General features: G+C 57.2%; 1 protein-coding gene across 5 annotated transcripts in view; it reads left to right on the top strand.

Moving 5' to 3' along the window:
• The window catches only part of CARD11 (caspase recruitment domain family member 11), a 112,509-nt gene extending 98,185 nt beyond the window's left edge, over nt 1-14,324 (top strand). For 3 of the 5 annotated variants that reach the window (XM_081819269.1, XM_081819267.1, XM_081819268.1), the window contains exons 18-25: nt 114-354; nt 932-1,028; nt 1,349-1,444; nt 3,028-3,163; nt 4,308-4,487; nt 8,977-9,101; nt 10,668-10,783; nt 12,539-14,324. In XM_081819269.1, the coding sequence (XP_081675395.1) occupies nt 114-354; nt 932-1,028; nt 1,349-1,444; nt 3,028-3,163; nt 4,308-4,487; nt 8,977-9,101; nt 10,668-10,783; nt 12,539-12,743 (1,196 nt within the window). In that variant the 3' untranslated portion in view covers nt 12,744-14,324. Of the gene's footprint in view, nt 1-113; nt 355-931; nt 1,029-1,348; nt 1,445-3,027; nt 3,164-4,307; nt 4,488-5,832; nt 7,418-8,976; nt 9,102-10,667; nt 10,784-11,333; nt 12,393-12,538 lie in introns of those variants that run through there. The other 2 variants (XM_081819270.1, XM_081819272.1) reach the window with 2 other exon arrangements.
• The last annotated feature ends 11,587 nt before the right edge of the window (nt 14,325-25,911 follow it).

Here is a 25,911-nt window from a genome sequence, read left to right as displayed (position 1 = left end):
ACCCCGCGAGCTCTAAGAGGAATGTGCCACACGGGCGCGTCTTTGCAGGCAGCGAGGAGGGAATTTGCGCCTGGAGGTTCTTGGCAGTTCCTTGACCTTCCCTCCTTGCGCAGGGTACCGGAAGCTGCTGAAGGACATGGAGGAGGGCCTGATCACCTCGGGGGACTCCTTCTACATCCGGCTGAACCTGAACATCTCCAGCCAGCTGGATGCCTGCTCCCTGTCCCTGAAGTGTGATGACGTTGTGCATGTCCGCGACACCATGTACCAGGACAGGCATGAGTGGCTGTGCGCGCGGGTCGACCCTTTCACGGACCACGACCTGGACGCGGGCACCATACCCAGCTACAGCCGGTGAGGCCGGAGCCGGTGCCGGGGGGGGGGGTGCAGGGAGTGAGGGGGCTGCTGCCCAGCAGAGGGGCTCATGGGGGGGCCGCTGCCTGCTGACCAGTGAGACCCCCCCCATTCCCTCCTCCCGCTGAAGCCTCCCCTGCCTGCCCCGGGATATTGCTCCCTTAAGTCCTGTTGCTTCACTCACGCCCGGGAAATCCTCCTCCGGTCATGGCCAGGGAATGCCGGGCTCTCGGTTTTACGCCCCTTTGCTAGCCGTGGGTGGCGTAGCCGCAGGCCACCTGCCTGACATCCTTATGTAATTATACAGCGGTGGCGCATCGCTTAGACGCGGCAGGTGTCTGTGAAGCACCTGTGGGCTCCGGCGGTCGCTCAGGCCAGCCCTGTGAGGTCAGCATCGGCAGACCCCACCTCCAAGGCTCGGAGGAGTGGCTTAGCCTCAGTCAGCCCAGGCCATGGGACTCAAGCCGAGCTGCCCGGGTGCCGTGTCCTCCCTGGGGTACCCCCGGGTCCCAGAGCTCCCCCTGCACAGGGGCAGGCCCGGCCCTGAGGTTCTGCCCTCCCCTCCTGTCTCCCCCAGAGCCCAGCAACTCCTCCTGGTCAAGCTGCAACGTCTGATGCACAGGGGCAGCCGAGAGGAGGCGGACACCACCCACCACACCCTGAGGGCGCTCCGGGTAGGTCCCCCAGTGGATTACTGGGACTTGGTTCCTCGGGGATGGGACAGCCCCTCCAGGAGGAGCCCTGCCCTCGGGGACCGACCCCTCGCGGGGAGGCAGCCCTTCCCCTGCGTCTCTGGTCTCTGCTAGGACAAGCCTCGGGGCTCCCCTTGCCCTCCAAGCTTGCTCCCCTTCTGGAATGCCTTGGTTCCACGACTGGCACTCCTCCCCTTTGCACCGAGGGGGCTTGAGGACGCGTCCCTGGTTCTCGGCGGCCTCCATGGGCTCTCGTGTCCTGCCAAGCCCAGCGCGTCTGACTGACTGATAACTGATTTCAGAACACCCTGCAGCCCGAAGAGCCGCTTTCCACCAGTGACCCCCGGGTCAGTCCCCGTCTCTCTCGAGCAAGTTTCCTTTTTGGCCAACTCCTTCAGGTAAAGCGCCCCAGAGTGCCTCCTGACTTTTCTTCGCAGTCACGTTTTGCTATGGCTTGCCCTCTCACTGCCGAGAAGACCTGATCAAAATAACCGTGCTTTGTGTTTGTACCCCACTTGCAACTTCTCAAGTGCCTCACATTTCCCATCCCAGTGTATCCTCACAGTGACAGGTCAGTAGACAGTCTCTGTACCTGTTGGAAACAACATCAGTTTCATAAAAGATTAGAGGAACTTAAGGCTAAAAGAACTTAAATAACTTAACTGTTCAAGTATTAACAGATCAGAAACAGTGTATCAGGAGAAGAAAATAAACATCGTAAGCGTCTAGGTCAGTTTCGTCCCTCGGATCATGCATGAAATTTATCTCTGAGCATCCTGGCAGCCAAGGAAAAAAGGGAAACACTACATATTCTTTAAATCTAATCTGACCACAGAAACATTTTAGCTCTTTGGGACCTGAAAAATTTTTCCCTTACACTTAACTCTGAAATGGATTTTTTTTTTTTTTGCATGAATCCTTTTACAAGGACATTGAATAGCACAGTAGGTGATATCTTCAGAAGGGATTTCACATAAATGTAGAAGCAGTGCTCGATTCGGCAGCACATATACATAAGTGCAGAAGCATTCTGGGCAGCCCTTTCTTCTGTTACCGGCTGACAGAGCTAAGGTGTGGCCCCGCGGGGACATTCCTGTGTTGATTCTGTGCTAATCAGGCCCCAGAGGAGCTGGTGTGTCACTCCACTGCTCCATCCTGATGTGGAAAGATAGGAAACCCAGAGAAATGGTTAACGGTGTGACCCTGAAACCAGATAGATGCAGTCAGGTACCAGAAAGATACTTAGGGAGGTGGAAGGAGCTCTCGTGAGTCTGAGCTACTCCTGAAGGCAGGACCACGTGAGACCACATGGTCCTGCTCACGTCACTGCCCACATGTCATACAGGAGTCATAAACCTTGGACATCTCTGGGTGGCTCACCCAAGGGCCAGTGAACAACAGGGCCTGACCGAGATCTCAGCTCCCTGGCCTGCAGCAGGAGGGTATGGAGAGATCAAAGTAGCCCAGGGAGTAGGTGGGAATTTAGATTCTGTGTCCACCACTGGGGCATTCCTCTCTACCCTCCAGGGCTCAATTCTGAATCGTACAAGGGAGCAGGCACCCCCAGAGCACTTGGGGATACTGAGGCAGGGGTTGTGAAGGGCAACATCATGGGAGATGGAGCCGTCCTGCCAACAGGGGCTCCCAGACAGGGACCTTCCAACCGCGGCTCCCCAGCAATGTGCATGGGATTGCCAGAGGGACTCCCCACACACCCCACCTGCACCCCACCCCTCGACAGGCTTCAAGCCTGGTTAGGGAGAAGAGAGAATCAGCCTTTGTTTGCTTACTTACCTGCTAATGACGTCAGAAACAGCTAAAGGACCCTCTCGGCCTGCTAGGTGTCTCCTGATTTCACGGGGGAAAGTGACTGACCCCGGCCCCCAGGGGCAGAGCTGCGGTCTGAGCAGAGGTCTGCCCGTGCCCGGGTGGAGGCAGCTTGGTCTGGTTAGAAGCAAAGCCCCCCGCCCCTGTCCTCCAGTTTGTCAGCAGGTCTGAGAACAAGTACAAGAGAATGAACAGCAACGAGCGAGTCCGTATTGTCTCGGGGAGCCCACTGGGAAGCCTGGCCCGGACGTCCCTGGATGCCACCAAACTCTTGACTGAGAAGCAGGAAGGTATGGCACTGACCGCCTGGCCCCTCCCCACCTCCTGCTGGCCTGGGGGCTGCTGGGGGTCTGGGCACGTCGTCCCGTGGGTCCCCACCAGGGGGGCTGGGACACCTACTCTCTCAAAAGAGGGTCCTGCCCTGGGAGGATCTGCCAGGGGACCCGTCTGGCCTTTGCTGGATGGCGCACACAGCCCACCGGCTGGGGGGGGGGGGCGCAGGAGGGGGTCTCCCGCCAGGCTCACCCCTAACAAACACTTGCTGTAGTTGGTTGGAACCCAGATGCCCGTGTTAATTGGAGCTGTTTGCTGCTAAGTCCACTTATTGATTTCTCTCCCCACTGCGTGCTTCTGGCCGTTTATCAAGCGGCCAGGGGTCGCTGGCTACACAGGTCCCTGTGGAAGGCCCTGCTGACGGCGAGCCAGCCTTGCCGGCTGTCCTCGCGGGGCCAGGCTGGCCTGGGCACGGATGGCCAGAGGGCCTGGGCTCCTCTCCAGGCTGGCCCTCCAACGGCCAGATCAGGGGACAAAGGAAAGGACAAGCCACTGGGCTGTGCGGCGGCGGTTCCTGGAGCTGCTGGGGGCCGGCTCTGCGCTGCTTCCCGCACACCAGCCAGAGAGGCTTGAAAAGGCAGAAGGGAGGCCACGTCCCTCCCTGCCTCTGGCCCTGGTGGCTTCCCAGAGCTTCTGAAATAAGCCCCAAGCCCCTCTTGGCCGGCCCTGCCCACCCCTGCCCACCGTCCGCTCCTGCCGGCCCCTCACTCTCCTTCTGCCCACCCACCTGCCCCTCTGCGCGGACTGCCCTTGCTCCACCAGCTCTCCTCGCCCGGTTTCTTCTCTGAGCACTGGCCCCAGTCCCTGACTGTCCTCAGAAAAGCCGTCCTTGCCCATCCCACTCCAGCCCCCTCCTGGAGAGCTCAGCGCTCCTGCCACCACCACCTCCCTGAAAACAAGCACCAGGAGGCAGGGTCGTTGCCCCAGCTCCCAGAACAGGGCCCGGCCCATGGGGCACCTCGTAAACACTCCTGGATGGCCAAGGGGCATCCTGGTTCCTGCGGGCTCCATGGGGTCAACAAGGCTCCCAGGCCCTCCGTGCCCTGCACCCTGGTGGGCAGGCCAGGGTCTCAGCGCTGGCCCTTTCCTGTCCCCTCCCAGAGCTGGACCCCGAGAGTGAGCTCAGCAAGAACCTCAGCCTGATCCCCTACAGCCTGGTGCGTGCCTTCCACTGTGAGCGCCGCCGGCCCGTCCTCTTCACGCCCACCATGCTGGCCAAGGTGCTGGTCCAGAAGCTGCTCAACTCGGGGGGCGCGATGGAGTTCACCATGTGCAAGCCAGGTGAGTGCGCCCCACCAGCGGGGCAGGAGAGCAGACGGAAGGGCCACGCTCCCTCCTGGCCAGGTGTGCGCGGGGAGGGGGCGTCACGGTCCCTGGTGCCACAGCAGCCCTCTCGGAGTTCACCGTGGCCCCAGAGCAGGGAACGCTGGCCTTCCCTTCACCATTCACACTGAGGGTCCGGGACGAAGGGCACAGGGTCAGTTAGGAGATGTGACTTGGGGTGCCCACTCCGGGCCCTTAGGTAAGAGGCAAGCCACCCATCACTAGAGCCTCCATGTCCTCGATGTGGCTAGGGGACCATGGTCGTACACCCTGCACACAGAGGGGTGAGCCCCAATCCTGGCTGCAAACTAGAATCATCCTCAGCATCGTCTGTATTTAAATCATGGACGTCCAGGGCCGCCCAGACCAACCAAATGTCAGGTGCCCAGCCCGGGGGGGTGGGGGGAAGTTGTTATAATAAAATATACATGACGTAAAATTTACCACCTTAACCACTTCTAAGTGTCCAATTCAGGGGTATTAAGTACATGTATCTCCAGAACTTTTTCATCTTCCCAAACTGAAACTGTCCCCATTAAACACTCACTCCCCACCCCCAGCCCTGGCGCCCACCATTTACTGTCTGTCTCTGTGGATCTGACTCCTCTGTGGGCCTCACATAAGGGGAGCCATCCAGTGTCTGTCCCTTGGCCTCTGGCTTCTGTCACTCAGCATCATATCCTCGAGGTCCATCCCTGTGGTAGCAGGTTTCAGCACGTCCTTCCTTGTTAAGGCCAAGGGATATTCCACGGTGTGGATGGGCCACCTCGTGTCCATCCATCATCCACCAATGGACACATGGGGTGCTTCCGCCTCTCAGCTGCCGGGAATCATGCTGCCGTGAACGTGGGCAAGCAAGCACCTCGTCAAGTCCCTGCTTCCAGTTTTTTTCAGGGAGAGACCCAGCAGTGAGATTGCTGGCTCACATGGTGATTTTAATTTTAAACTGCCACACTCATCTGCACAGCAGCTATACCATTCCATCTTCCCCCCGAGCACACACAAGGGTCCCGGTTTCTCCCCGACCTCACCAACGCTGGTCATTTGCCTTAACGGTAGTCATCCTAGTGGACGTGACGTGGAGGTGTCAAGGTTTTGAGTTCACCCTCTGAGGTGCAATTTACATAGAGCAACACGCCCCCATTTCAAGTGTGCAGTTGAATGAGTTTGGGCAGGTGTCTGCACCCCGTGACCCCAGCCACGACCAAGAGACAGAACATTGCGTCCCCTCGGGCTCCCCTCTACCCCCTGCCCCAGGCACTATTGATCTGCTACCCATCACACATTGGTTTGCATTTTCTAGACTTTTCTACAAAAGGAACCGTGCAGTGTAGAATCACCTGAACCTGGCTCCTTTCGCCCCACATAATGTTTTTGAGATCCATCCATGTGTTTGCTCCTACTGCGGCAGAGTGGCATCCCCGCGAGCCGGGCAGCCGTATCCATCCATCAGGAATCCTTTATGCAAAGCTCCCCCAGAGGTTCTCCTGTGTGGCCAGGGCTCGGAGCCCTCAGAACAGTCCCTGGCCAGGATCCAGACTTCCTGAGCATTCACTTCTGCTTTCGCTGCCTGCGTTTATCAGTAAGCCCTAATGTTACGGTGGGACAGCTCCTGAGCAGGAGCAGACCCACCTGCTGATTCCTGGGAGGCAGCTCCACGCGCAGCCTTCTCCTGCATGCTGACGCCGATGCACCCGAGGTCTCCCTGGATGCCCGGCTCAGTGGGAAGTGAGAGGCCGCACCCCCAGTGTCCCTCCTTCCATGCTTTAGACCCTCTACAGCCCCTGGCCAAGAGGGCCTTGGCACACAGTGTGGTTGGTGGGAAAGATCATGTTCTTTGAGGCACGTGGTCTCCGGGTTAGGTTCTGCCCCTGCCTACCCCTCCCCAGCTGTTTATTTGGAGCAAGTTATCAACCTCTCTGTTTCTTCACCTGCAAAACCAGGATAATAACGGCCACTTCTCCTAGAAGTTAGAGGCCCATGGATGGCCAGAGGCTACCCTGGGGCCAAGCGCAGCATGGGTTCCAGGTTCTCAGCCCCCCACGTGGAGCAGGAAGGGCGCAGACGTGGGTCCCACAGCTCGCTGAGCGCCAGGTCCTGCAGCCACCGCGGCACCCACCTCCTATCTCAACAGAGTCCGCATGCCTCCACGGCCCTCCCAAGCCCAGCTTCAGGTGCAGGAACCTTTCAAGGTTGTGCACCCCCATGCTCTTCCTCTGCCTGACTATCTGGGAGCCTCACACACCCTGCAGGGAGGCTCTGGGTAGAGGACCTCACTCCTGCCTGAGGCTCCAAGCAGTTTTCAGTTGGCTCCCTGGTGATATGAGGTTAGGTAGAAAGCCTGATTTAGAAATCCCACTTAGCCGCTCTGAACTCTGCAAACATGCCCTGTCTTCCCCTTGGTTCATTCACAGCCAGGGAGCTGTAGGCACTGTAGGGTGGGTGTTCTAGGCTGCCTCCCTCCCCCGAAATCACCCGCAGTTCCTCCCCTGCTGGCTGTCCCCCAGATCCCTTCCCACTCACTTCCAGTGCACAATGTAGCATACAGGCCAAACTTGGGGGCTAGTGTGGGCTCCCCCGGTCGGCCTGGGCCTAAGCAGGGAATTCCAGTCCTGGACTGACTCCACCCTCCTCCTTTCATAAATGGGAAACCTGAGGTCAAGAGATTAAAGATGTGTTCAGGGTCACCCAGCAAGTGAGGGGGGCCTCCAGTACATACCTCCTCCTCCAGGAAGCTTGCCTGTTCCCCTGTTCCCTCCACATCTCCTCACAGCTGCCACAATAAATAGCCCAGCACTGCACCTGCTAAGTTGTTTCATAGTTTATTGTATCTTACATCCTTCTCCCCAGCTACGTCATAGGTTCTCAAGTACAACAACAGCTATGTTTTTATCATATTTTTATTCTAATGATTGATCCTTAGTAGATTTCCAATAAATGTTAAATTTCAATAAAAACTTAATGGGATGGTGGGATCTTGGGTAGATGGATGAATGGATGGGGAGGTGGATGAGTAGATAGGCAGATGAATGGGTGTATTGGTGGATGGGTAGATGAATGGATGGGTGGATGGATGGATAGATACGTAGGTGGATGGGTGGATAGATAGGTAGGTGGATGGATGGATGGATGGTTAGATGGATGGGTGGGTGGATGGGTAGAGGGAGGGATGGATGGATGGTTGGATGGATGTATGGTTGGCTGGGTGAGTGAGTGGGTGGATGGATGGATGGGTGGATGGTTGGTTGGTTAGATGGGTGGATGGATGAATGGATGGATGGATGAGTAGATGAATGGATGGGTGGATAGGTAATAGATGGATGGATGGATGGTTGCATGGGTGGATGGGTAGATGGATGGATGGGTGAGTGGATGGGTGGATAGATGGATAGGTAGATGGATGGGTGAATGGTTGGATGAGTGGATGGATGGGTGGGTGGATGGATGGATGGGTGGATGGATAGATGGATAGGTAGATGGGTGGGTGGTTGGATGAATGGTTGGATAAGTGGATGGATGGGTGGGTAGATGGATGTATGGATGGTTGAATGTATGGATGGTTGAATGGATGGATGGTTGGATGGATGGATGGATGGATGGATGGATGGTTGCATGGGTGGATGAATGAATGGTTGAATGGTTGGGTGGGTGGATGGAGGAGTAGATTAATGGATAGGTGGATAGGTGATGGATGGATGGGTGGATGGATGGGTGGATGGTTGCATGGGTAGATGAGTAGATGAATGGATGGATGGGTGAGTGGATGGTTGGATGGGTGGATAGATAGGTAGATGGATGGGTGGATTAATGGATGGATGGATGGATGATTAGATGGATAATGGGTAGGTGGGCAGGTGGGTTGATGGTTGCATGGGTGGATGGATGATTGGTTGCATGGGTGGATGGTTGGTTGGTTGATGGGTGGGTGGGTGGATGGGTTGATGGACGGGCAGTTGGATGGGTGGGTGGGTAGGTGGATGTTTGGTTGGATGGTTGTTTGGATGGGTAGATGAATGGATGGGTGGAGGGATGGATGGATAGATGGGTGGAAGGATGGTTGGATGAATGGTTGCATGGGTGGATGGTTGGTTGCTTGATGGGTGGGTGAGTGGGTGGGTGGATGGATGGGTGGATGGGTGGTGGGTGGGTGGGTGGGTGGACAGTTGTCTATGCTTCATGATAGACAACTCAGCAGTATTGCACCTCAGTGCCTGAGCTACTTTGTCCAGTGAAACTTAATGCTGAGAATTTACCAACCAGCTCTTCTGTGGGCTGCTGTGGGAAGTGTAAAGAAGTGTGACCTTGACTCTGCTGTTGAGAAGCCTCACAGTCTAGTAGAGGAGCTAGGATTCATTTCAATGTGGCCATAAGCAGATCAACATGGAGTTTTGTTGAGCCCAGAAAGGGGAGGTTTGTGCTGCCCTCAGGACTGGCCCTCTGTCTGCAGATGTTGTCACTAGAGACGAGTTCCTCAGGAAGCAGAAGATGGAGACCATCATCTACTCCCGAGAGAAGAACCCCAACACTTTCGAATGCATTGTTCCCGCCAACATTGAAGCTGTGGCCGCCAAGGTGAGGTGGGGGTTGGGGGCTGGATGGGGTGATACCACCGGTTATCTTTGTGAGGCAGCCTCAGCCATGGACAAGGATGGGGTGCAGAGCTGCTCTCACCTCCCGGTGGGCAAACCTCCTCCTTTTCCTTTTGTCTTCTGCTCCATGTTCCCTCTCCACACACTCTTGTTCTTTGGGGTCCGACATGCACGTTGATCATTTGAAACCAGCTTCTACTTCTGAAGGCTCCTGGCACTGGCGTGCCCGATTCACATCGTCCAGGGCTATACATGTGCTTGACTGTGAGAACAAGGGCCAGAGACAGAGGGAGCCTGGGTCAGGGCGAGAGACAGGAGAACAAATGGGTGCCAGGAGTCCTGTTCACCTCAGGAGGGAAACTGGCAGCAATGCAGGAGAGGTGTCTGCATGCGTTCTAGAATCTTCTGGAGCCAGACAACGTGGTCCTTATCGGCCCCAAGCATTGAGTTCTTGTCTGCACACTTGGTTCCACAGGGTTGTGCACAGCGGTGGGCGCTGCAGGGCCCCGGCATCGAGCCCGGTCCTTCTGGGACCTTTCCAAAGCAAAGCTATCTGTTGAGCACTGCCCAGCACCTGAGGGGTCAGCTCTGCAGTGGATGGTGACCTCGGGTGGGTGGGGGGGCGAGCAGGTGCCCACGGGAGCTCCGCATCTGCCACCTGCCACGTGCCACCCCCTCCCGCAATGTTGTCACTCACACAGATGAAAGCACGGACAGAGCTATCCAGCCTGGAACTGTTTATTTGGTTTTAAAGTCTGGGCCACAGCAGTTGAGGGAATTCTGATGTTGGAGCGGATAGGATGTGAGTGGGCAGGGTCGGAGCCGAGATGGTTGTCCCTGGAAAGGTGAGGCCGCCCAGCAGATGGATCTGGGCTGTTAGAGGAGTCTGGGCAGTGGCCACGCGGACGGGGAGCGAGGGCAGTGACCAGAAGGAGCACAGGGGTGGGGGCAGGTTCGGGTTGTGAAAATTCACTCGTGCACGCTTAGGAACACACACACTTTCCTCTACTAGTGTTCTGTTTCAGCGCAGAGGCTTAGGGCTTCTTGGGGTTGGTTTGTTTTTGAAGTGACATTTTCAGCAACACAGAGATTGTCCCTCTTCAGAAGCGATGAGCTCCTGGGTGCCAGGGAGTCATGCCCGAGAACCCTTGCAGATGCTCCCAGGACCGTCCAGCCCCACCTCACCCTTCGGGTGTTTTCCACCCTTGATGGTACCACGAATGCCTTCGTAAGCTGAGGGGAGTAGCAGGTGTTCCCGAAGCTGATTTTGCTTCTCATTAAAACTCACTCATGCTGCCTGCCTCACCTCGGGCTCGATGCCGGGGCCCTGCAGCGCCCACCGCTGTGCACAAGCCTGTGGAACCAAGTGTGCAGACAAGCAGGGGTCGGGCTTCACCCTGGGTTTCTCCCTGCTGCAGCTGGGAGCACTCGGGGCTCCCACCCCTGCCCCTGTCCCTGTCCGGCGGAGCCTGACCCTGCACTCCAGGCCTCGCCTCAGCTACCCAGAGGGGCTGGAGGGGCTGCTGACCGCCGGCCGCTGTGCTTGCAGGACAAACACTGTCTGCTGGAGGCTGGAATCAGCTGCACCAGAGACTTGATCAAGTCCAGGATCTACCCCATCGTGCTCTTCATTCGGGTGTCGGAGAAGAACATCAAGAGGTTCAGGTAGGACCCTGAGACCCCTCTCCCGGGGCCTCCGGCACCCCCTCCCTCCCTGCCACACCTCTGCTTGGTCCCCCTGCTCACCCCTTTACGGCATCGTCATTGAGTGCCCGGCTGCAGCCCAGGGCAGACACGACCCCCAGCCTCTAGCAGTGGAGACAGTAACCCACACACACACAGCACGTCCAGGGGCACGAGGGCCGGGAGGCATGGCTGCAGGACCCAGGCGGCTGGGGAAGGGAAGCTGACTCGAGCGGCCCCAGTGCAGTGAGGGCGGCCGGGCAGGTGCTGAGGGAGAAGGGCGCAGACCTTGAGGCGGGGACAGCTGCAGGAGGCCGTGCGGGGCGCAGCGCGGGGAGAGCGACCTGCAGCCAAGGGTCCGGACCATGCGAGTGACGTGATCTAACAGGATGTAAAAGGCTCCCTCCAGCTGCTGTGTGGAGACAGGGGTTAGGAGCACCCGGGCAAGAGCTGGGACCCGGATCCTACCTGGCGGGTGGTGAGGGAAGGTCTGAATCCGTGTTCAAGCTGGAGCCGGTGGTATTTGTTGCAGGGCTGGCTGTGGGGTTTGGGGCCTGGCCATTTCGTGGCGCTTTCCCTGACCCCGCCTCTCCTTCACACGCTGCAAGTGCGAGGGGAGGGGAGGCCACTCGCCTCTTCCACCAGATCTTTACTGAACGCCTGTTAAGTGCCTGGCCCTGGGGAACCCATGAAAGAGCACACAAGACCAAAGTCCCCAGCTCGCCACTGCGCACACGTTCTGCTGTCTGGAAACCAGAAGTGGCCACGTGTTGGCGAGCATGGGGAGAAGCCTGGCGCACTGCGGGCGGGAACGTGAGATCGCGCAGCCGCCGCGGAAGACAGTGGCTCGGAGGGTCCCTCACAGAAGGACCGTGTGACCCAGTGGTCCCACGCCAGGGTATCTGCCCGGAAGAATCCAAAGCGCCGTCTCAACAAGATCACTGCTCACCCACGTTCACGGCAGCGTTATTCCCAAGAGTCGAAAGGCAGAAGCAGCCCAAGTGGCCGTCGATGGATGGATACACAGAATGTGGTCCGTGACTCAGCCTTAGAAAGGAAGAACGCTCTGACACCTTCTACCACCTTGAAGACACGAGGCTCCACGAGATCAGCCAGGCACGAAAGGACAGATAACTGCACAATTCAGCTTACATCACGGCCCTGGACGATTCACAGACGGGTAGACAGTGGCGCCAGGGTTCGGGGAGGGTGAGCAGGGAATTAGAGCGTTCATGGGTGTGCGTCTCAGTTTCACAGGATGGAAAAAGTTCTGGAGATTGGAGGCACGGTGATGTGGATAAACTTAACACGCCTGAACTGTACTCTTAAGAAATGGTCAGGATGGAAACGTGGACGTGCATGCTACCACAATTAAATAAGACTAAGGAGTGTCACAGCTCCCCTGCTCGACCAACCAACCAGCTCTAAAAATGGAAGAATTGCTTTTTTAAAGTAAACTAAAGGAAATAAAAATAAAAGATATTTTTTTAAGCCCCACCTCTTGGGATCTCCACAGGGACCAGAATAACAGGGCCTGCGGCACGGTCGTGTGCTGGAAGGCGGCAGGTGGTGGCCGTGGGGTGGGCGGGGGGTCCGGCTGCACAGCGCCCCCCACCCCCACCCCGAGGCTCCCCCCCACCTCCCCACCCCCATGCGTGGGCAGACGGCGGTCCCCCGGCCGGGCACACACGCAGCTCCCACAGTGCCCCTTGTCCCCCCACCGCCCTCTGCCCACAGGAAGATGCTGCCGCGGCCCGAGACGGAGGAGGAATTCCTGCGGCTGTGCCGGCTGAAGGAGAAGGAGCTAGAAGCCTTACCCTGCCTGTACTCCACGGTGGAAGCCGACATGTGGGGCAGCGTGGAGGAGCTGCTCCGTGTCCTCAAAGACAAGATCAGCGAGGAGCAGCGCAAGACCGTCTGGGTGGATGAGGACCAGCTGTGAGGCGGGCCCCTGGAGTCTGAGCGCAGCTCCCAGGGGTGTCCGGACCCCAGCGGGCAGTGCTGTGGGGCGAGGGGGCTCCGTCCACCCCGTTATGGGGACCCCCACCCCCAGCGAGCCCTGGGGCAGATGCAGCTGCAGGGACAGACACTCTCCGGTGGGAACGGGACGGGTGTGTGCCCCCCGCCATCCCCGGGGCTGACCTGGCCGAGGGGTCCTGCCCCATGGCACCAGCAGGGAGGCAGGCCCCCCCGAAGGACACGACGGCAGGCCAGAGGCCAGCGGCCCCTCAGAAGCCGGAGCAGCAGATGAATGTAACGCAGGGAGCAGGTGTGCTTCCTGTAGGGCAGGGACCCGGAACGCGAGGGCGCCCGCCAGCCCTCGGGACACACCAGATACACATTCCCAGGCAGGGCAGTTGGGGCGGAACAGGGAACGTGCCATGCTGTTATTTTTCTTGCATTAAAATCTCTCCATTTCCTTGTTTTCAAACTTTTTAAAAATTATTATTTCATCACTGGCAGAGGTGTTCAACCCTCGCGCCCTCTGTAACCTGCAAACCACTTCTGCAAAGCTAAGGTCAGGCCCCATGTCGGGTGCAGGCAGGCAGACCGGACATCCCAGTCTACCCAGGACACACCTGATTTGTACCTGGGCTTTGGGCGGGATGACTAACAGCCCCTCTTTGACTAGCATACGTCCTGATTTGGGTGACAAGTTATCAAGTCACTCTGGGAAGGGCCCGTCCTTCCATAGGCTGCCTGGGAGGTGCCCCCCGCCACCGACTCCAGCCCTGAGGCCAGAGCCCCTTACTCTGCTCTCCCCACACGGGCTCTCTGCTTCTCTGCACATCACGTTCATACGCGCAGCCTCGCTTCTTCTTTCCGCCCAGCATGTGGGGTATGGGTCTCGATGGGGTTTGCTCCCACTGCCCAGGAGCTGGGGTGGGGAGTGTGTGTGCAGGAGAGCTCTGCTTCCCTCCACAGCAGATAGCAAAGGCCCTGTGGGTTCTAGAGCCATTTGCCTCCTTGACCCCTTCTTGCAGACTTTCCAAGTATGGACCTGACCGGGCGTGGCCCAAAGCAGGCCACGTCCAGCCTGGCACCACGCTGAGTATTCATCAACCGGGTAGGTGGCAGGCTGGGCTTCCATCCTAGGTCTGCGTGTTCATGGGAACTGTGGGAGAAACTACTGGTTGACAACCCAGTCTCCACACTCCCTTCCTTACTAACAGAATCCTGTTTTTATTCTGGGAAACTGTGTACGGCTAAGAGACCATATATCCCAGCCTCCCTTGCAGCTAGGGAGGAATCAAGGAAATGTAAGGCGACAAGGTTTGGAGGAAAGACAAAGCAGACAAACAACCCTTCCTCTAGTTTCCTGCCTGGACTACAGATGTGATGGCTGGAGCTCCAGCAGTCATCTTGGATCTTGAAGTGACCTTGAGAATGGAAACTCTGCTCAGAGGGTGGTGAAGAAAGAGAAAAGGAGTCTGAGTCACTGATGGCACTTTGGAGCCCAGGACTACTGCTTGGGTTTTGTTTACATGGGACAGAAATAAATTTTTATCTTGTGTTCAACGGCTATTATTTCAGTCCTCATTTCTTACAGCTTAAAGCAATTCCTAACAGATACAGGAACAACCTCTGGTCTTAAATACTGTGGGCATGCGTTGATCTGCTAGGTTTGGGCCGCATATTCAAGATACGAATTACGAATAAAAGAGCTTTTTTTTTTTTAAAAAGATTTTATTTATTTATTTTGGCAGTGAGAGAGACAGCTAGGGAGGGAACACAAGCAGGGGGAGTGGGAGAGGGAGAAGCAGGCTTCCCGCAGAGCAGAGAGCCTGACGAGGGGCTCGATCCCAGGACCCTGGGATCATGACCTGAGCGGAAGGCAGACACTTAACGACTGAGCCACCCAGGCTCCCCTAAAAGAGCTTTTGATGAATATCTCAGTCTAAAAAAACAACACTGTGCATCCTGCAGGTTTTTGTTTTTTTTTTTTTTTTTAGCATTTTGACCCTTAGAAGTCAAATGAGCACCACAAAGCCCAGAGAGGTGCGAGTGATGGAATGGGGGGTGTCCGAGGCAGGGGGCCTGGTCCCCTCATCCCTCTGTGATGATGATTCATCCCTGCACCACCAAGATCCAAGTTTGCCAGGGAAAGCGAAGCGATGCCTTTAAAAAAGAAAAGCATTCCCCAAGGGCCAGTTAGTGAGGCTTTTTTTTCCCCCGAAACAGCCCCCAGACTCAAGCTGGATGTGCTGGGCCCGGAGAGGCCGTGCTTCTGGAGGCCCCACTGTGGTTATTTAGGGCCAGAGAAGCCGCCCGCCTCGCGAGGAGCTGCGGGAGCTGGAAGGTCTTCTGCTTCCATCTTGCTAGAGCTGTATGTTGAGCAGTAAATTTTCCCCAAGCCGAGGCGATCGTGTTTCCACTCAGACCCCTTGCTGCCTTGCAAAGTACTTCTAAGGACAGATGTGACTGGAAGAGGGTCCCGGAGTAAAGGGTCTGCTGATTTATTTATATTTATTTATCTAGCTTCAGATGCTCAGGCTTGTGCAGAATAACCAAACTCGCAGCTTGCCTGTAATTTGGGGGGTGGGAGGAGACAAGGAGGGGTGAAGAGACGACATACATGGGGAAAGATACCTGAAAAAAATATTCCCCCCGAGGCATTTTACCAGGCTCTAGAATGCAGGTCTCTACGTGTGCTAATAAGATGGGGCAGGAGGAGAGAAGGTCAGGAATGAGTTTCTGTGTTCTGGGTCAGTCCCTGATGGAACGGCAAAGTCAGCAGGAGGCTGGGGTTTGGCCCCCCGCCCCCTGGGGAATCGCACCACATGAGGATTTCAAAGAAGACCCCTGACATCATCTACTCTAGCTCCGGGCTCTGATTAGTCAGCCGCCAACAGCCCGGAGATCGGCAGCCCTGAGGCTGCCTGGGAAGGAGAGTGGGGCCTGCGTGGGGCTGGGCGGTGGGTTGACTCCCAGAGGGCTCTGCAAAGCCGACTGCAGCTCGAATTATCAAACCAGAGTCTGCAAGCCGTGTTTTCCCTTGGGAGCTGGCCCAGGGCTCAGGGAGGCATCCGAGATACACAGTGGGGCTTGCTGCCTGCCCAGGGAGTCCAGGGCCCCAGGCTCGAGAAGGGAACCTGTGCCAAGCTGATAACAGCAGTGATGGATGCTTGGTCTACCTCCAAGGACACCAGCCACACAGCTTGGAGCCCCGGAAATGGTGTTGTATGTGTAGATCTACACTTTTCTGGGGAGAAACTCCGGGCTTTCTCAGATTCCCGAGGGGTCCTACATCTCCAGAAGATTAATGACCCCATGCTCTCAGGTTGGGAAAATATTATCAACTATTTTTTTGAGCTCCTACTCTGTGCCAAGCACTTTGTACGTGTTCTTTTACTTACTGACCCCAAAACCTTTCTCCATTTTATACAGGAGAAAGCAGGTTCAGAGAGGCTAAGTAGCTAGACCAAGGTCACACAGCTGGGAAGCTGAAATTGCAGCCAGGCCTGGCTGACTTGCCACCCGCAGGCTCTCCGCTGGATCTTCCGGTTCAGAGGCAGGGCCCCGGGGGCAACTGCCGGGCCACTCTGCCCTCGCAGTGACTGGGGAAGTGGCCGGTGTCCCGGCAGTGGCTGGTGTGGGGCCAGGTCTCGGGGTCGGATGGGAGAGGATGTGGATTTCCTCTCTTCCACGGAGGCAGCCTGCTTGGGTTTCTACCTCACCAGGCCACACTTTGGGGGTGGGGAGGGGAGTGCAGGAGGGGATCATCTTTGAGCCCTGGCATCGTGCCATCATGCCGCCCTCCAAACCCGCTGTGTCCAGGGCCGCGTTCCCCGCGAGTGTGTCTATCTAGGTTGGCGTCCGCCTCCAGCCCTGCTTTGCTCCCTGTCCTGGATTTGTCTTCGGCATCCTGCCAAGGTCAACCAGGATGTTCTGCTGCTCGATGGGGAAACATCGCTCCAAGCACCTGCTCCAGCCCCTGTATTACCCAGAATGCTCTGCAGGGGTTCCAACAACTTCCAGGAAGCCTCACCCTGTGTCCGAGGGCCTGGGACCAGAGAAATCTCCAAGGGCAGGGGTGGGAGGAGGGGGTGGGTTCCAACTGAGGCTGAACCTTGGCTTTTTGTTTCCATTTCAAACCCCAGGAACCCAAACTAAAAGCAACAGGAAGCGTCCCACCCCCACTGCCCTGGCCCCCGCCCCCCACCCAGCCAGGCTGAGGGGCTCTGGGGAAACAAACAGACCCTGAGAACAATCCAGACCTGGTACGGGGTATAGAACACCTTGAGGCCAGCGTGAAAGACCCAGGAACCTCAGGGGGGCCGAGGCTCCACAGGAAGGTGTGACAGTTCACCTTGGTTTTTAATCTGGAATTCTGTACCCATTTCTAACAGAGAAAACGTTCACAGGCTTCGGAAGCACACGTTAGAAGAGGCCATCCATGTAGATCTCGTCCCCGTGCCATGACCGTCCCCCGGAGCCTCCTGCGCCCGTCCAGACGAGCGATGTGTGTTCTCACCCCCCACTCTAGTGCATGACGGAGGACAGTACCCACACCATCCCGTACTTTATACCTAGGGCCTCTCTCCCTATCCCTGTCCCTTCCCATCATTTCCTCGACAGACACGTGGGTTATTGGCAGGGACTAGCTGTGGCCCTGCGTCTCTGCAGGACGTGCTCCCCTGGGAGGGGTTCTGCACGGGTCACCCTGCTGCATGGCCCCCGGTGCCCTCTGTCGCAGTGGCACCCACTCACGGCCCGGGCTTCCGAGGCTGACGGCCAGAACAGGCCTGGCACTCTGCTCTGGGACTTCTCCCGTGGGCCTGTCTGACCCGCAGGGCCCGTTGGCGTGTGGACGGCCAATCACCATACCCTCTGGCCTCGGTGAACCTTTGAAGCTCTAAGACCCCATTCCCTGGGGCTGCTCTCTGCTGCAAAGAGGTAAGCATGGGTTTTGAAATGGGGGAGGTTTGTGCTGAGACCCCACCCCACCTCCTCCTATCCACTAAGGGTTACCAGTCCACACAGGCCTAAAGCCAACCTCACCCCCTCAGACCCCAAACCTGCACTTCCCCACCCACCCCTGACTCGATCCCGCAGCCAAAACGCTGGGGGACACCTGCTTTCTCTCACTGTGTGTCTGTCTCTCTCACACCCTCAGTCACTCATCTTGTTGGTTGAACTCTTTTTTTTTTTTTTAAGATTTTTTTTTATTTATTTGACAGAGAGAGACACAGCGAGAGAGGGAACACCAGCAGGGGGAGGGGGAGAGGGAGAAGCAGGCTCCCCGCAGAGCAGGGAGCCCGATGTGGGACTTGATCCCAGGACCCTGGGATCATGACCTGAGCTGAAGGCAGACGCTTAACGACTGAGCCACCCAGGTGCCCCTTGTTGGTTGAACTCTTAACTCCCTCCTGAAGCCGTTCACCCCTCCACGTCCAACAGTTGCCATGCTGGTCCAGGCTGCCCTTGCCTCTCGCTGATGGCTAGGACACCCCCAAACCACACATAGCAGCCCCAACCACGTCAGCTCTCTTGCTTTTCCTCTGGCTTCTGGGGCCCCACACTGTTCCTCTTCTGATACGTTGATCCCTTCCCTCTGCCTGCCTAACTCCTACTCCTGCATCAGGCATCAGCTGCACTGTCACCCCTGGGGGAGGACAGCCTGACCTGACCTGAGGGGCACACCCATCACAATTCTTGTCAGCCCATGTTGGGGTGACTCTCTTGACCATGAGCTGCACAAAGGTGGAGAGCAGGTCTGACCGACTTACCCCTCACGCCCAGTAGCTGGGTGCTGGCGGCTGCTGGGATGGACATACAAGTAAGTGTAAGTCATCCCATCCTCCCTGGAGCTGCCCAGGGTCCAGCAAGGATTTAAGTGAGTGAAGCGGGCCATAGTAAGGCCAGAGGGACAGGTGGGGACCATGGCAAACTGGCCAGCATATAATCCATCTAAAAGAGGGAGTTGGGACTCAGCCCCAATCACTTAGTGTCATGTAGGAAGCAAACCCTGTCTTACCAGACCTTCTCATTGTTCGAGAGAACAGTTGGCTTTCCTCTTCAGGCTAGTCACCTCATCATTACAGGATGGCTGCCGCAGCTCCAGACATCACATCCTCATTTCTGGTGCCAAAAAACAGGAAAGGAGGGTCTCTCCTTTATTGTGGAGGAGCATCTTTCCCAGAAACCCAGAAACCCAGTAGCCCTTCCCTGATGCCTCATTTGGCCAGTATCTAATCATATACCCATTCTGGGGCTATGCATGTTGTCACTCAAACACAGAAAACGGGACTGGTTTTTATGGGAAGAAACAACAGCATTTGCCACAGGAGAGCTTGTTTAGATGGTTTGGCCTCTTTGAGGAGGTGACATTGGAGAAGAGGCCTGAAGGGAATGGCAACAAGCCGTGAAAAAAGAAGTGGGGCAAGAGCATTCAAGCAGCGAGCACAGCAGGTGCAAAGGTCCTGGGGCAGACACAGAAGCCTGCCCCAGCTAACTCAAGTGAAAAAGGAAGGACAGGTTGTTGTGTGATGGGATACACTGTCCCCTGTCCCTCCCTCTCCCCCTGAGGAGGGCTCTACCACTCAAACCCTTGGAGCTTTTATGTCAGGAGTGGGGGTGAGAGAGGCACACGGCAAGAACAAGGGTAGGGGCTCGGGGGAAATCCTCCGAGAGAGGAGGAAGCAGCCGCCGTGGGAGAAGTCGATGGGAGAAGAGAGAACATATTTTCCAGGGTTATCGCATGAACAATGTGTTTGCTTCGTGACATTTAAGGAACTCAAGTCTTGGGATTCCTTTTTTGGTTGCTGGACTGTGTTTCTTGGCTTCAGCCACTTCTGAGAGGCCGCCCTTGGGTCACATCACCAGAGGAACTGAGAATATCTGCAGCCAGAAAGTTCCAGAACAGCCAGGCCCCGCGGGGGTGGGAAGCGGCCAGCAACCGAGGCGGCCCTGGGGGTGGCTGAGCCAGACGGTACCGGGGAGGGCCTCGGCGTGGTGGCAGGCGTTGACGCCCTGGGATCGGCGAGAGCTCCGAGTCAGGACTCTGTCCCCTGACAATGGGCAGGTGTCTCCCTGGCGTGACCAGCTGTGGGCACAGGCAGGTCAGGGTGAGGGGACCAGCCGTTGGCAGAGAAAGGGGCACAGGGGGAGGCAGCCCAGGTACACGCACTCCCACGAGCCTCAAAGGCCCTTTGATGCCGGCTCGTGATCCCGGCTCGTGATGCCGGCTTTCCCCAGGCCCTCGCCTTCAGAGAAGAGAAATCCAAGAGGGACACCAGAGGCGTAGTTTTGCATGTTGGCAGCCGGAGGTGCCGCTCAGAGCAGAAAGGGCCGCCCACGGTCACTCCTCCCTCCGTGACCTTTTCCCGGCTCACACCTGATGTCTCCCTGATCCCCGTTGTTTCGCTGCGTTTTTATTCGTCTGAGGAAAAGTCATAAACCGAAGGTGGAGGTCACTTTCGCTTACAGGAATCATGGGGTCTCCGGGGTGCGGGCCAGCGGGGCTCCTCCTGCGGGGTCCAAGCGCCCCGTCCACGCAGACCTGGATCAGGGATGCGGTGGCCCATCCAGGCAGCCAGCCCTCGGTCTGGCGGCTCCCCTTCCTGCCTGGTGCCCTGGCCTCTTGTCATCAGACCGCTGTGGATGAACTGAGCTGCATCCATGGGGCTGGGGGGCCGCCCGGCACAGGCAGCCCTTCCTCACGCACACTGATTTTCCACCACGTTCCCTTGGCATCTGCTCACCTGGGCCTCTGAGCACCACCTCGGCTGAGCTGGGCAGGGATTGCCTGCTCCCTTTGCTCTGACGCTCCTGGACCTCCGACCTTGAAGAAGACCCTCAAACCAGCCAACAAGTGCAGTCCCCTCCGGTGGACGATGCCACTGAGGTGTGCCAGGCACTCTGCACATCATCTCCATGCCTGGCACCCATCTGTCCTGGTGGCAAACACCACCCCATTTAATAGATGGGGGAACTGAGGTTCAGTTGCTGGGAAGGGACAGGGCTGAGATTTGAAGGGGGGACCCCGGGGTGCTCCTCACAGCCAGCTGGGACATCCTTGGTGCAGGCTCAGCTGTCGGGGCAGGGGTCGAGGTCACACCGGAGTGCCCGGGTCTTCGGGAGGGAGAGGGATGGACACCGCCCTGTGGAGGCGGCCTGCGGGAGAGGCCATGGGTGCCGAGGTGCAGGTGGGGCTCGCCTCTGTCCCTCCCTGTCCCCTCCATCCCTTCCTGCCTGCGCTGCCCCTGGTGTGAACAAAACCCTCTGTCCACAGGAGTGCCGGGCCCAGGTCTCTGGGTCCCTGGGTCCCTGGGTCCCTGGGTCCCCGGTCCTGCCCGCCCCTGGCAAGGCCACATCTGCATGGCGGGCCGGCGGCAGGAAGCGTGGGGCTCAGAGGAAGGGGGTGAGAGAGGGGGCTCAACCGGAGGGGGTGTGGACCAGGAGAGAAGGTGTTCGGCTTGCTGGTTTGTTTGGATGCTAAAATTAGCGGCTTGTGAGTGAGGGGGCCATGGGCTCACGCTCTTCTCTTAGCACTGGCTGAATCGAAACCCCAGGTGCTCGTCTAAAAATTGTATCGAAAGTTTCCGAGCTGGTGTGGCTGACTGGAAATGAATGTCTAATACAGGAATTTCCTTCTTTCCTATCACGTGTCATGTTCGGCTCTGACCTTGTTTTGACCGAGGCTGCACGTCTCCCCCCAGCTTGTCTGACTGGACACGAATGTGGGTATGAGGCTGTGGGATGTGTGTGCGTGTGTGTGTGTGTGTGAGAGAGAGAGACAGAGACACACAGAGAGACACACACCAAGGCTCAAAGACCTTTAGCCTAACAGACCTGGTCCTTACCCTTCGTGTCCCCAGCCCGAGGCCCAGCACAGGGTGGACACCAGCACCGTGGTGACAGAGTGCCTGCGTGGTGAGGGGTCCCCGGGCGTCTGTGGGCTGGCAGATGCAGGATCCCAGGGATGGAAAGGGGGACATCTGAGTTCTAAGGTAACTTTCTGTAACTCCTTGAAGGTCACCTTCTGTAAAGTGAGGCCATAAAACCTGGGTGACATGCCACGTGGGGTGGCTGTGAGGACCAAGTGAGCTCACACAAGGGAGCCCCCAGATGGGCCGGACTGGTGAGGCCAGGGCCCCTGGACTTCTCAGGTTGGATTTGCCCAAATGTTCGAAACCAAACAAGGGTGTCATTTGCCCCGAAAACAGATTCCTCATCCCCCACCAGCCACCAACACTCAGCCTTAGTTAGTCCCCAGACTGACCCGCTGTGCCCTTCAAATCCTCTCCCCCCCACTTCCGCCCCCTGCCCAGGGAGCCTGCTGACCAGACCGCCCCCCAACCGGCTCCCCCTCCCCTGGTGTCCCCCCGGCCGGGAGCGGTTTTCACAGGTGTGTGCGCCATGATCCCTCGGGCATCTGAAGCCCCTCAGAGACCCCTCCTCTCGAAGCAACGTTTCCCGTGCATCAGATTTAAAGCTCATAGGAATGCAAGGGAAGCCGTCTTTGTTGAAATACGGTTAATCGAAGTATTTAAGAGCAAACTCGTAATCTGGTCACTCGTGTGCTTTCTCGCAAACGCGTTCAAGTAACAAGATTCAACAGCAAGACCTGGGGCCGGGGATGCCAGTGACACTGTCGTGACGGGCATGACATGTCTCCAGTCGCCTTTGGGAGCCACGGTGAGATGTCCGTGTGTCTGTTGGCGAGCAAGCCCAAGGGACAGGTGCACGCGCCCCAGGAGCTCGTCGCCCCTGTGTGTGATGGAAGGAAACACCAACCTGGACTCAGAGTTAGGGAAAATGAGGCTGTCATTCCATCCAGTTGAAGCTTGCAGACCCCCCTGGATTCTGCTCACAGATCCAAGTGAGGAAGCCTTGTCTGGAGCACAAATTGGGTCTTGTTCGTCCTTCTGTTCCCAAACCTAGCAAAGCCGAGAGCAGGCAGGAAGTGTCCCCGAGACAGGGCCCGGGAGCCCAGCCCCGCCCCCGCAGTACAGGATGGACAGACCAGGAGGTCTGGTGTCCCGAGTACTGAGGGTGGAATCAGGGCCCGCTGCGCTGCTGCCCTTGGGAGCCTGGCGAGGGCTGAGGGCCTGTCTGACCTTGAGCATGGCTGGGGGCGTCCTGCCAGGGACCCCTTTGCAGTAAGGAAGGCAGACCCTCAACTAAAGCTTGAGCTGGGGAGGGCTGGCCCAGAACTCACCTAGAGAGTTCACCTAGGAGCCCCCGACAGCTTAAAATAACCACTAGCCCCCCGTTCCATGCCCCAGATGAGAGGGAGGAAAGCCGTGTTGCCACAAGGGAGAGCAGCTCGGGCTCGTCCTGGCTGTCCGCGCCCACGGGCTCCGGGCCCGGCAGGAAGGGTGGTGGCCGGGCACTCGGCGACATTTGCCAGACCACGTTCCTGCTGCGTTCCAGGTCACAGTTGGGGAGCAGGAGAGCCCGCTAAGACTCAGGGGTGTTGCCATGGGAAATGTGATTTCTTACCCGCCGCGCCCCCCTTCAGCTCTTAGTGGCACGGAGAGGAGTCAGAAGGGAGTGTCTGGAAGGAGGCGTACGGGATGCTCAAAACCTAGAGCCGGGGCCAGCGATCTGGGAAGGAAAGCATGAAATATCTGTTAATCTCGCACGGCTCCGTTCATACTTGGTTCTTGTTAGCAGCCTCCGGGATCTACGGCCCTCGTCCGCTCGAATTACCGTCAGCTGCTGGTTTTTCCGGGATTTTCTTCGCTCTTTCTTTCCTTCTTTCTTTCTTTTTCTTTTCGACACACACTGTGTGTGTGTGTGTGTCCACGAACGCACATATGTATGCACACCAGTTTCGGCGGATGACTGTACAGGCTGGGAAGACTTCTAGTACCCTCTAGTTGTGGGAAAGGCTTCACCGAGCCGTGCGTGCATGTGTGTGGGTGGGTGGGTGTGTGTGCATGTGTGTTTAGGTGTGTGCACACGCGTGTGTGTTTGGGGTGGGTGTGCACCCATGTGTGAGGTGTCGGGTCCATGGTGGGGCACGCAGAAGTACTGGGCCCTCAGCCGCATGATATTCATGGAGCACCCCCCCCCATTTCCCCCACCACTACCAGCCCCACTGGTGGCCTTGTTCCCTGCAGGCCGTGACTGCCACCTGCCCTCCAATGCACCCTCCCTCTTCAAATTCCCCTGGGCAGGCTGCGGCCAGCTTGTCACTCCCCATCCCCCGTAGATCCTCACCCTCAGGCCCACTGACCCACTTTTCAGTCAGAGAGACAGGGCTGAGGGACTGGGACCCCTTCCCCCCGACCCAGACTTCCGTGATGCTTGGTGCCATAAATCTCCCAGGATTAAGCCCGCCCTGGTTCTGCAGAGACGCAGCCTCCCGCCCCCACCCGCTCCCTCACCTCCACTTCCCCGCACCAGCTGCTGAAGCAAGGAGCTATTGATTTCTCCTCCGTAAAATAACACGGTGTCAAAAGACAGGCTCCTCTTGGCTTCTGCCATCCCCCAGGTCACCCGGGCCCTCCGAGGCCTGGCGCTCCCCTGAGGTCCCCAGACCCCAAAAGTCATATCAATAAATCCAGCATCCTCACGCTAGCCCCGGGTGGCCTGTGCGGGGGAGAAACATCTCTCTGTGGTGACTGGAGCCCCTGTCAGCAGGGTGTGAATCAGGCTGTGCCACTCACAACTGTGGGGACTTGCACAGGGGTTTCCAACTGTAAAATGGGCGTGGGTCTGTATAAAACTGGAAGACGGTCGCGCACACTGTTTACACTGACATGTGCCTGATCACAGCATGAATTCGTGCAGTGGGATGATGAATAGTCACTTGCAGATGTGGCTCTTTCGCAGGTGGGGGAGAGAAGGGAAAAGGCCTGGGGTAGGGAACAGGGGAGAGGGACCCCAGTAACACCTGTCATGGTCTCTCTCTCGCATAAGATCCAGAAAAGCACCTGCAGGACAAGTCATAGAATTCAGGGGAGCCGGAAGACAGGTACGGGGCAGGTCCATTCTGCTACTCTCTAGTTTTCTCTGTGTTTGAATTATTTCGTAAGAAGATAGTAAAATGAAGCAGGAATATTAACACCCCTCAGAGGAGCGCTAGGAGGGTGGGTGCAAAGCATCTAGGCCAGAGCCTGGGGGCTCCTCCCCAGTCCATCCCACCGTGCCCACCACCTGCTGCCCAGCACCCACCAGTCCTGACCGAGGGCCACACTGTACCCTTCTGCTGTCCTCTCTCCCTCCCCAGCCCTGGGAGAGCCAGCCAATCAGCTCCTCCTTGGGCATGGATTTGCTTTTGCTTGCAAGGTGCACGGATTAGCAACAGACCTCAACCCGAAAGAACGGAGCCACAGGCTCAGACTGAGGGAGCGTTTCCCAATATGTAAGTGACGTTAGGAACTCGGCAGACTTTTTAAAAATAATATCATATATAATGATATGTATGTGATATATGTAATATATTAAAATGCATATACATATACATTATAGTATGAGGATACAGGATATATTCAGGACATTTATTTTTAGGTTGTCTGGTTTTGGTGAGCAATTCTGGCTTCCCATAGACTTTTCTTCCATAATCAGTTTGTTTGCATTGAAGAAGTCACTTCGCCTACAGATGCTGGGGTCAGGGTGGCCACGTCAGTGCTGATCAGGACCCTTTGGGCCAGGAAGGGGTCTAAGGGGGGCTGAGGTCCTGCCTCTGTCTGCTCACCGAGGATGGGCAGCTTTTTTTATACACAGAGGCACCGTCCACTCACCAAAAAATTGTAAGGATGAAGTTTGTAGTCTGAAAGACAAAGGGACGGTACCACATGCGGCCTCCTTTCTATCTGAAGACATAGGAATGACCCACGTCTCTGCACCCCCTCATTCCAGGGGGGCCCGTGGGCCTAATGACACCTCGCCTGAGCCGTGCCTGGGTGACCCAGGGTGGTCCCAACTCTCCTGCTCACTTGCTGTGTGACCTCAGGCAAGTTCCTGTCCCTCTCTGGGCTTGAGCGTCTCTGTCTGTAGAATCAAAGGCGGGAGCTGATTTCTGATGATTCCTAAAGGCGCCAGTCTGCGGTTTCCTGTCCACCTTCCTCCTCTGCCACGCACACACCCTGCATCTAAACTTGGTGGCTTTACTTGCCAGATCCAGCCGGTGGAGAACAGTTTCCGCCCCAAGCTGA

This window comes from Leptonychotes weddellii, chromosome 5 (genome assembly GCF_054177405.1).
Source record: "Leptonychotes weddellii isolate Sample4059 chromosome 5, ASM5417740v2, whole genome shotgun sequence".
NCBI lineage: Eukaryota > Metazoa > Chordata > Mammalia > Carnivora > Phocidae > Leptonychotes > Leptonychotes weddellii.
This window is presented reverse-complemented; position numbering and strand designations above follow the sequence as displayed.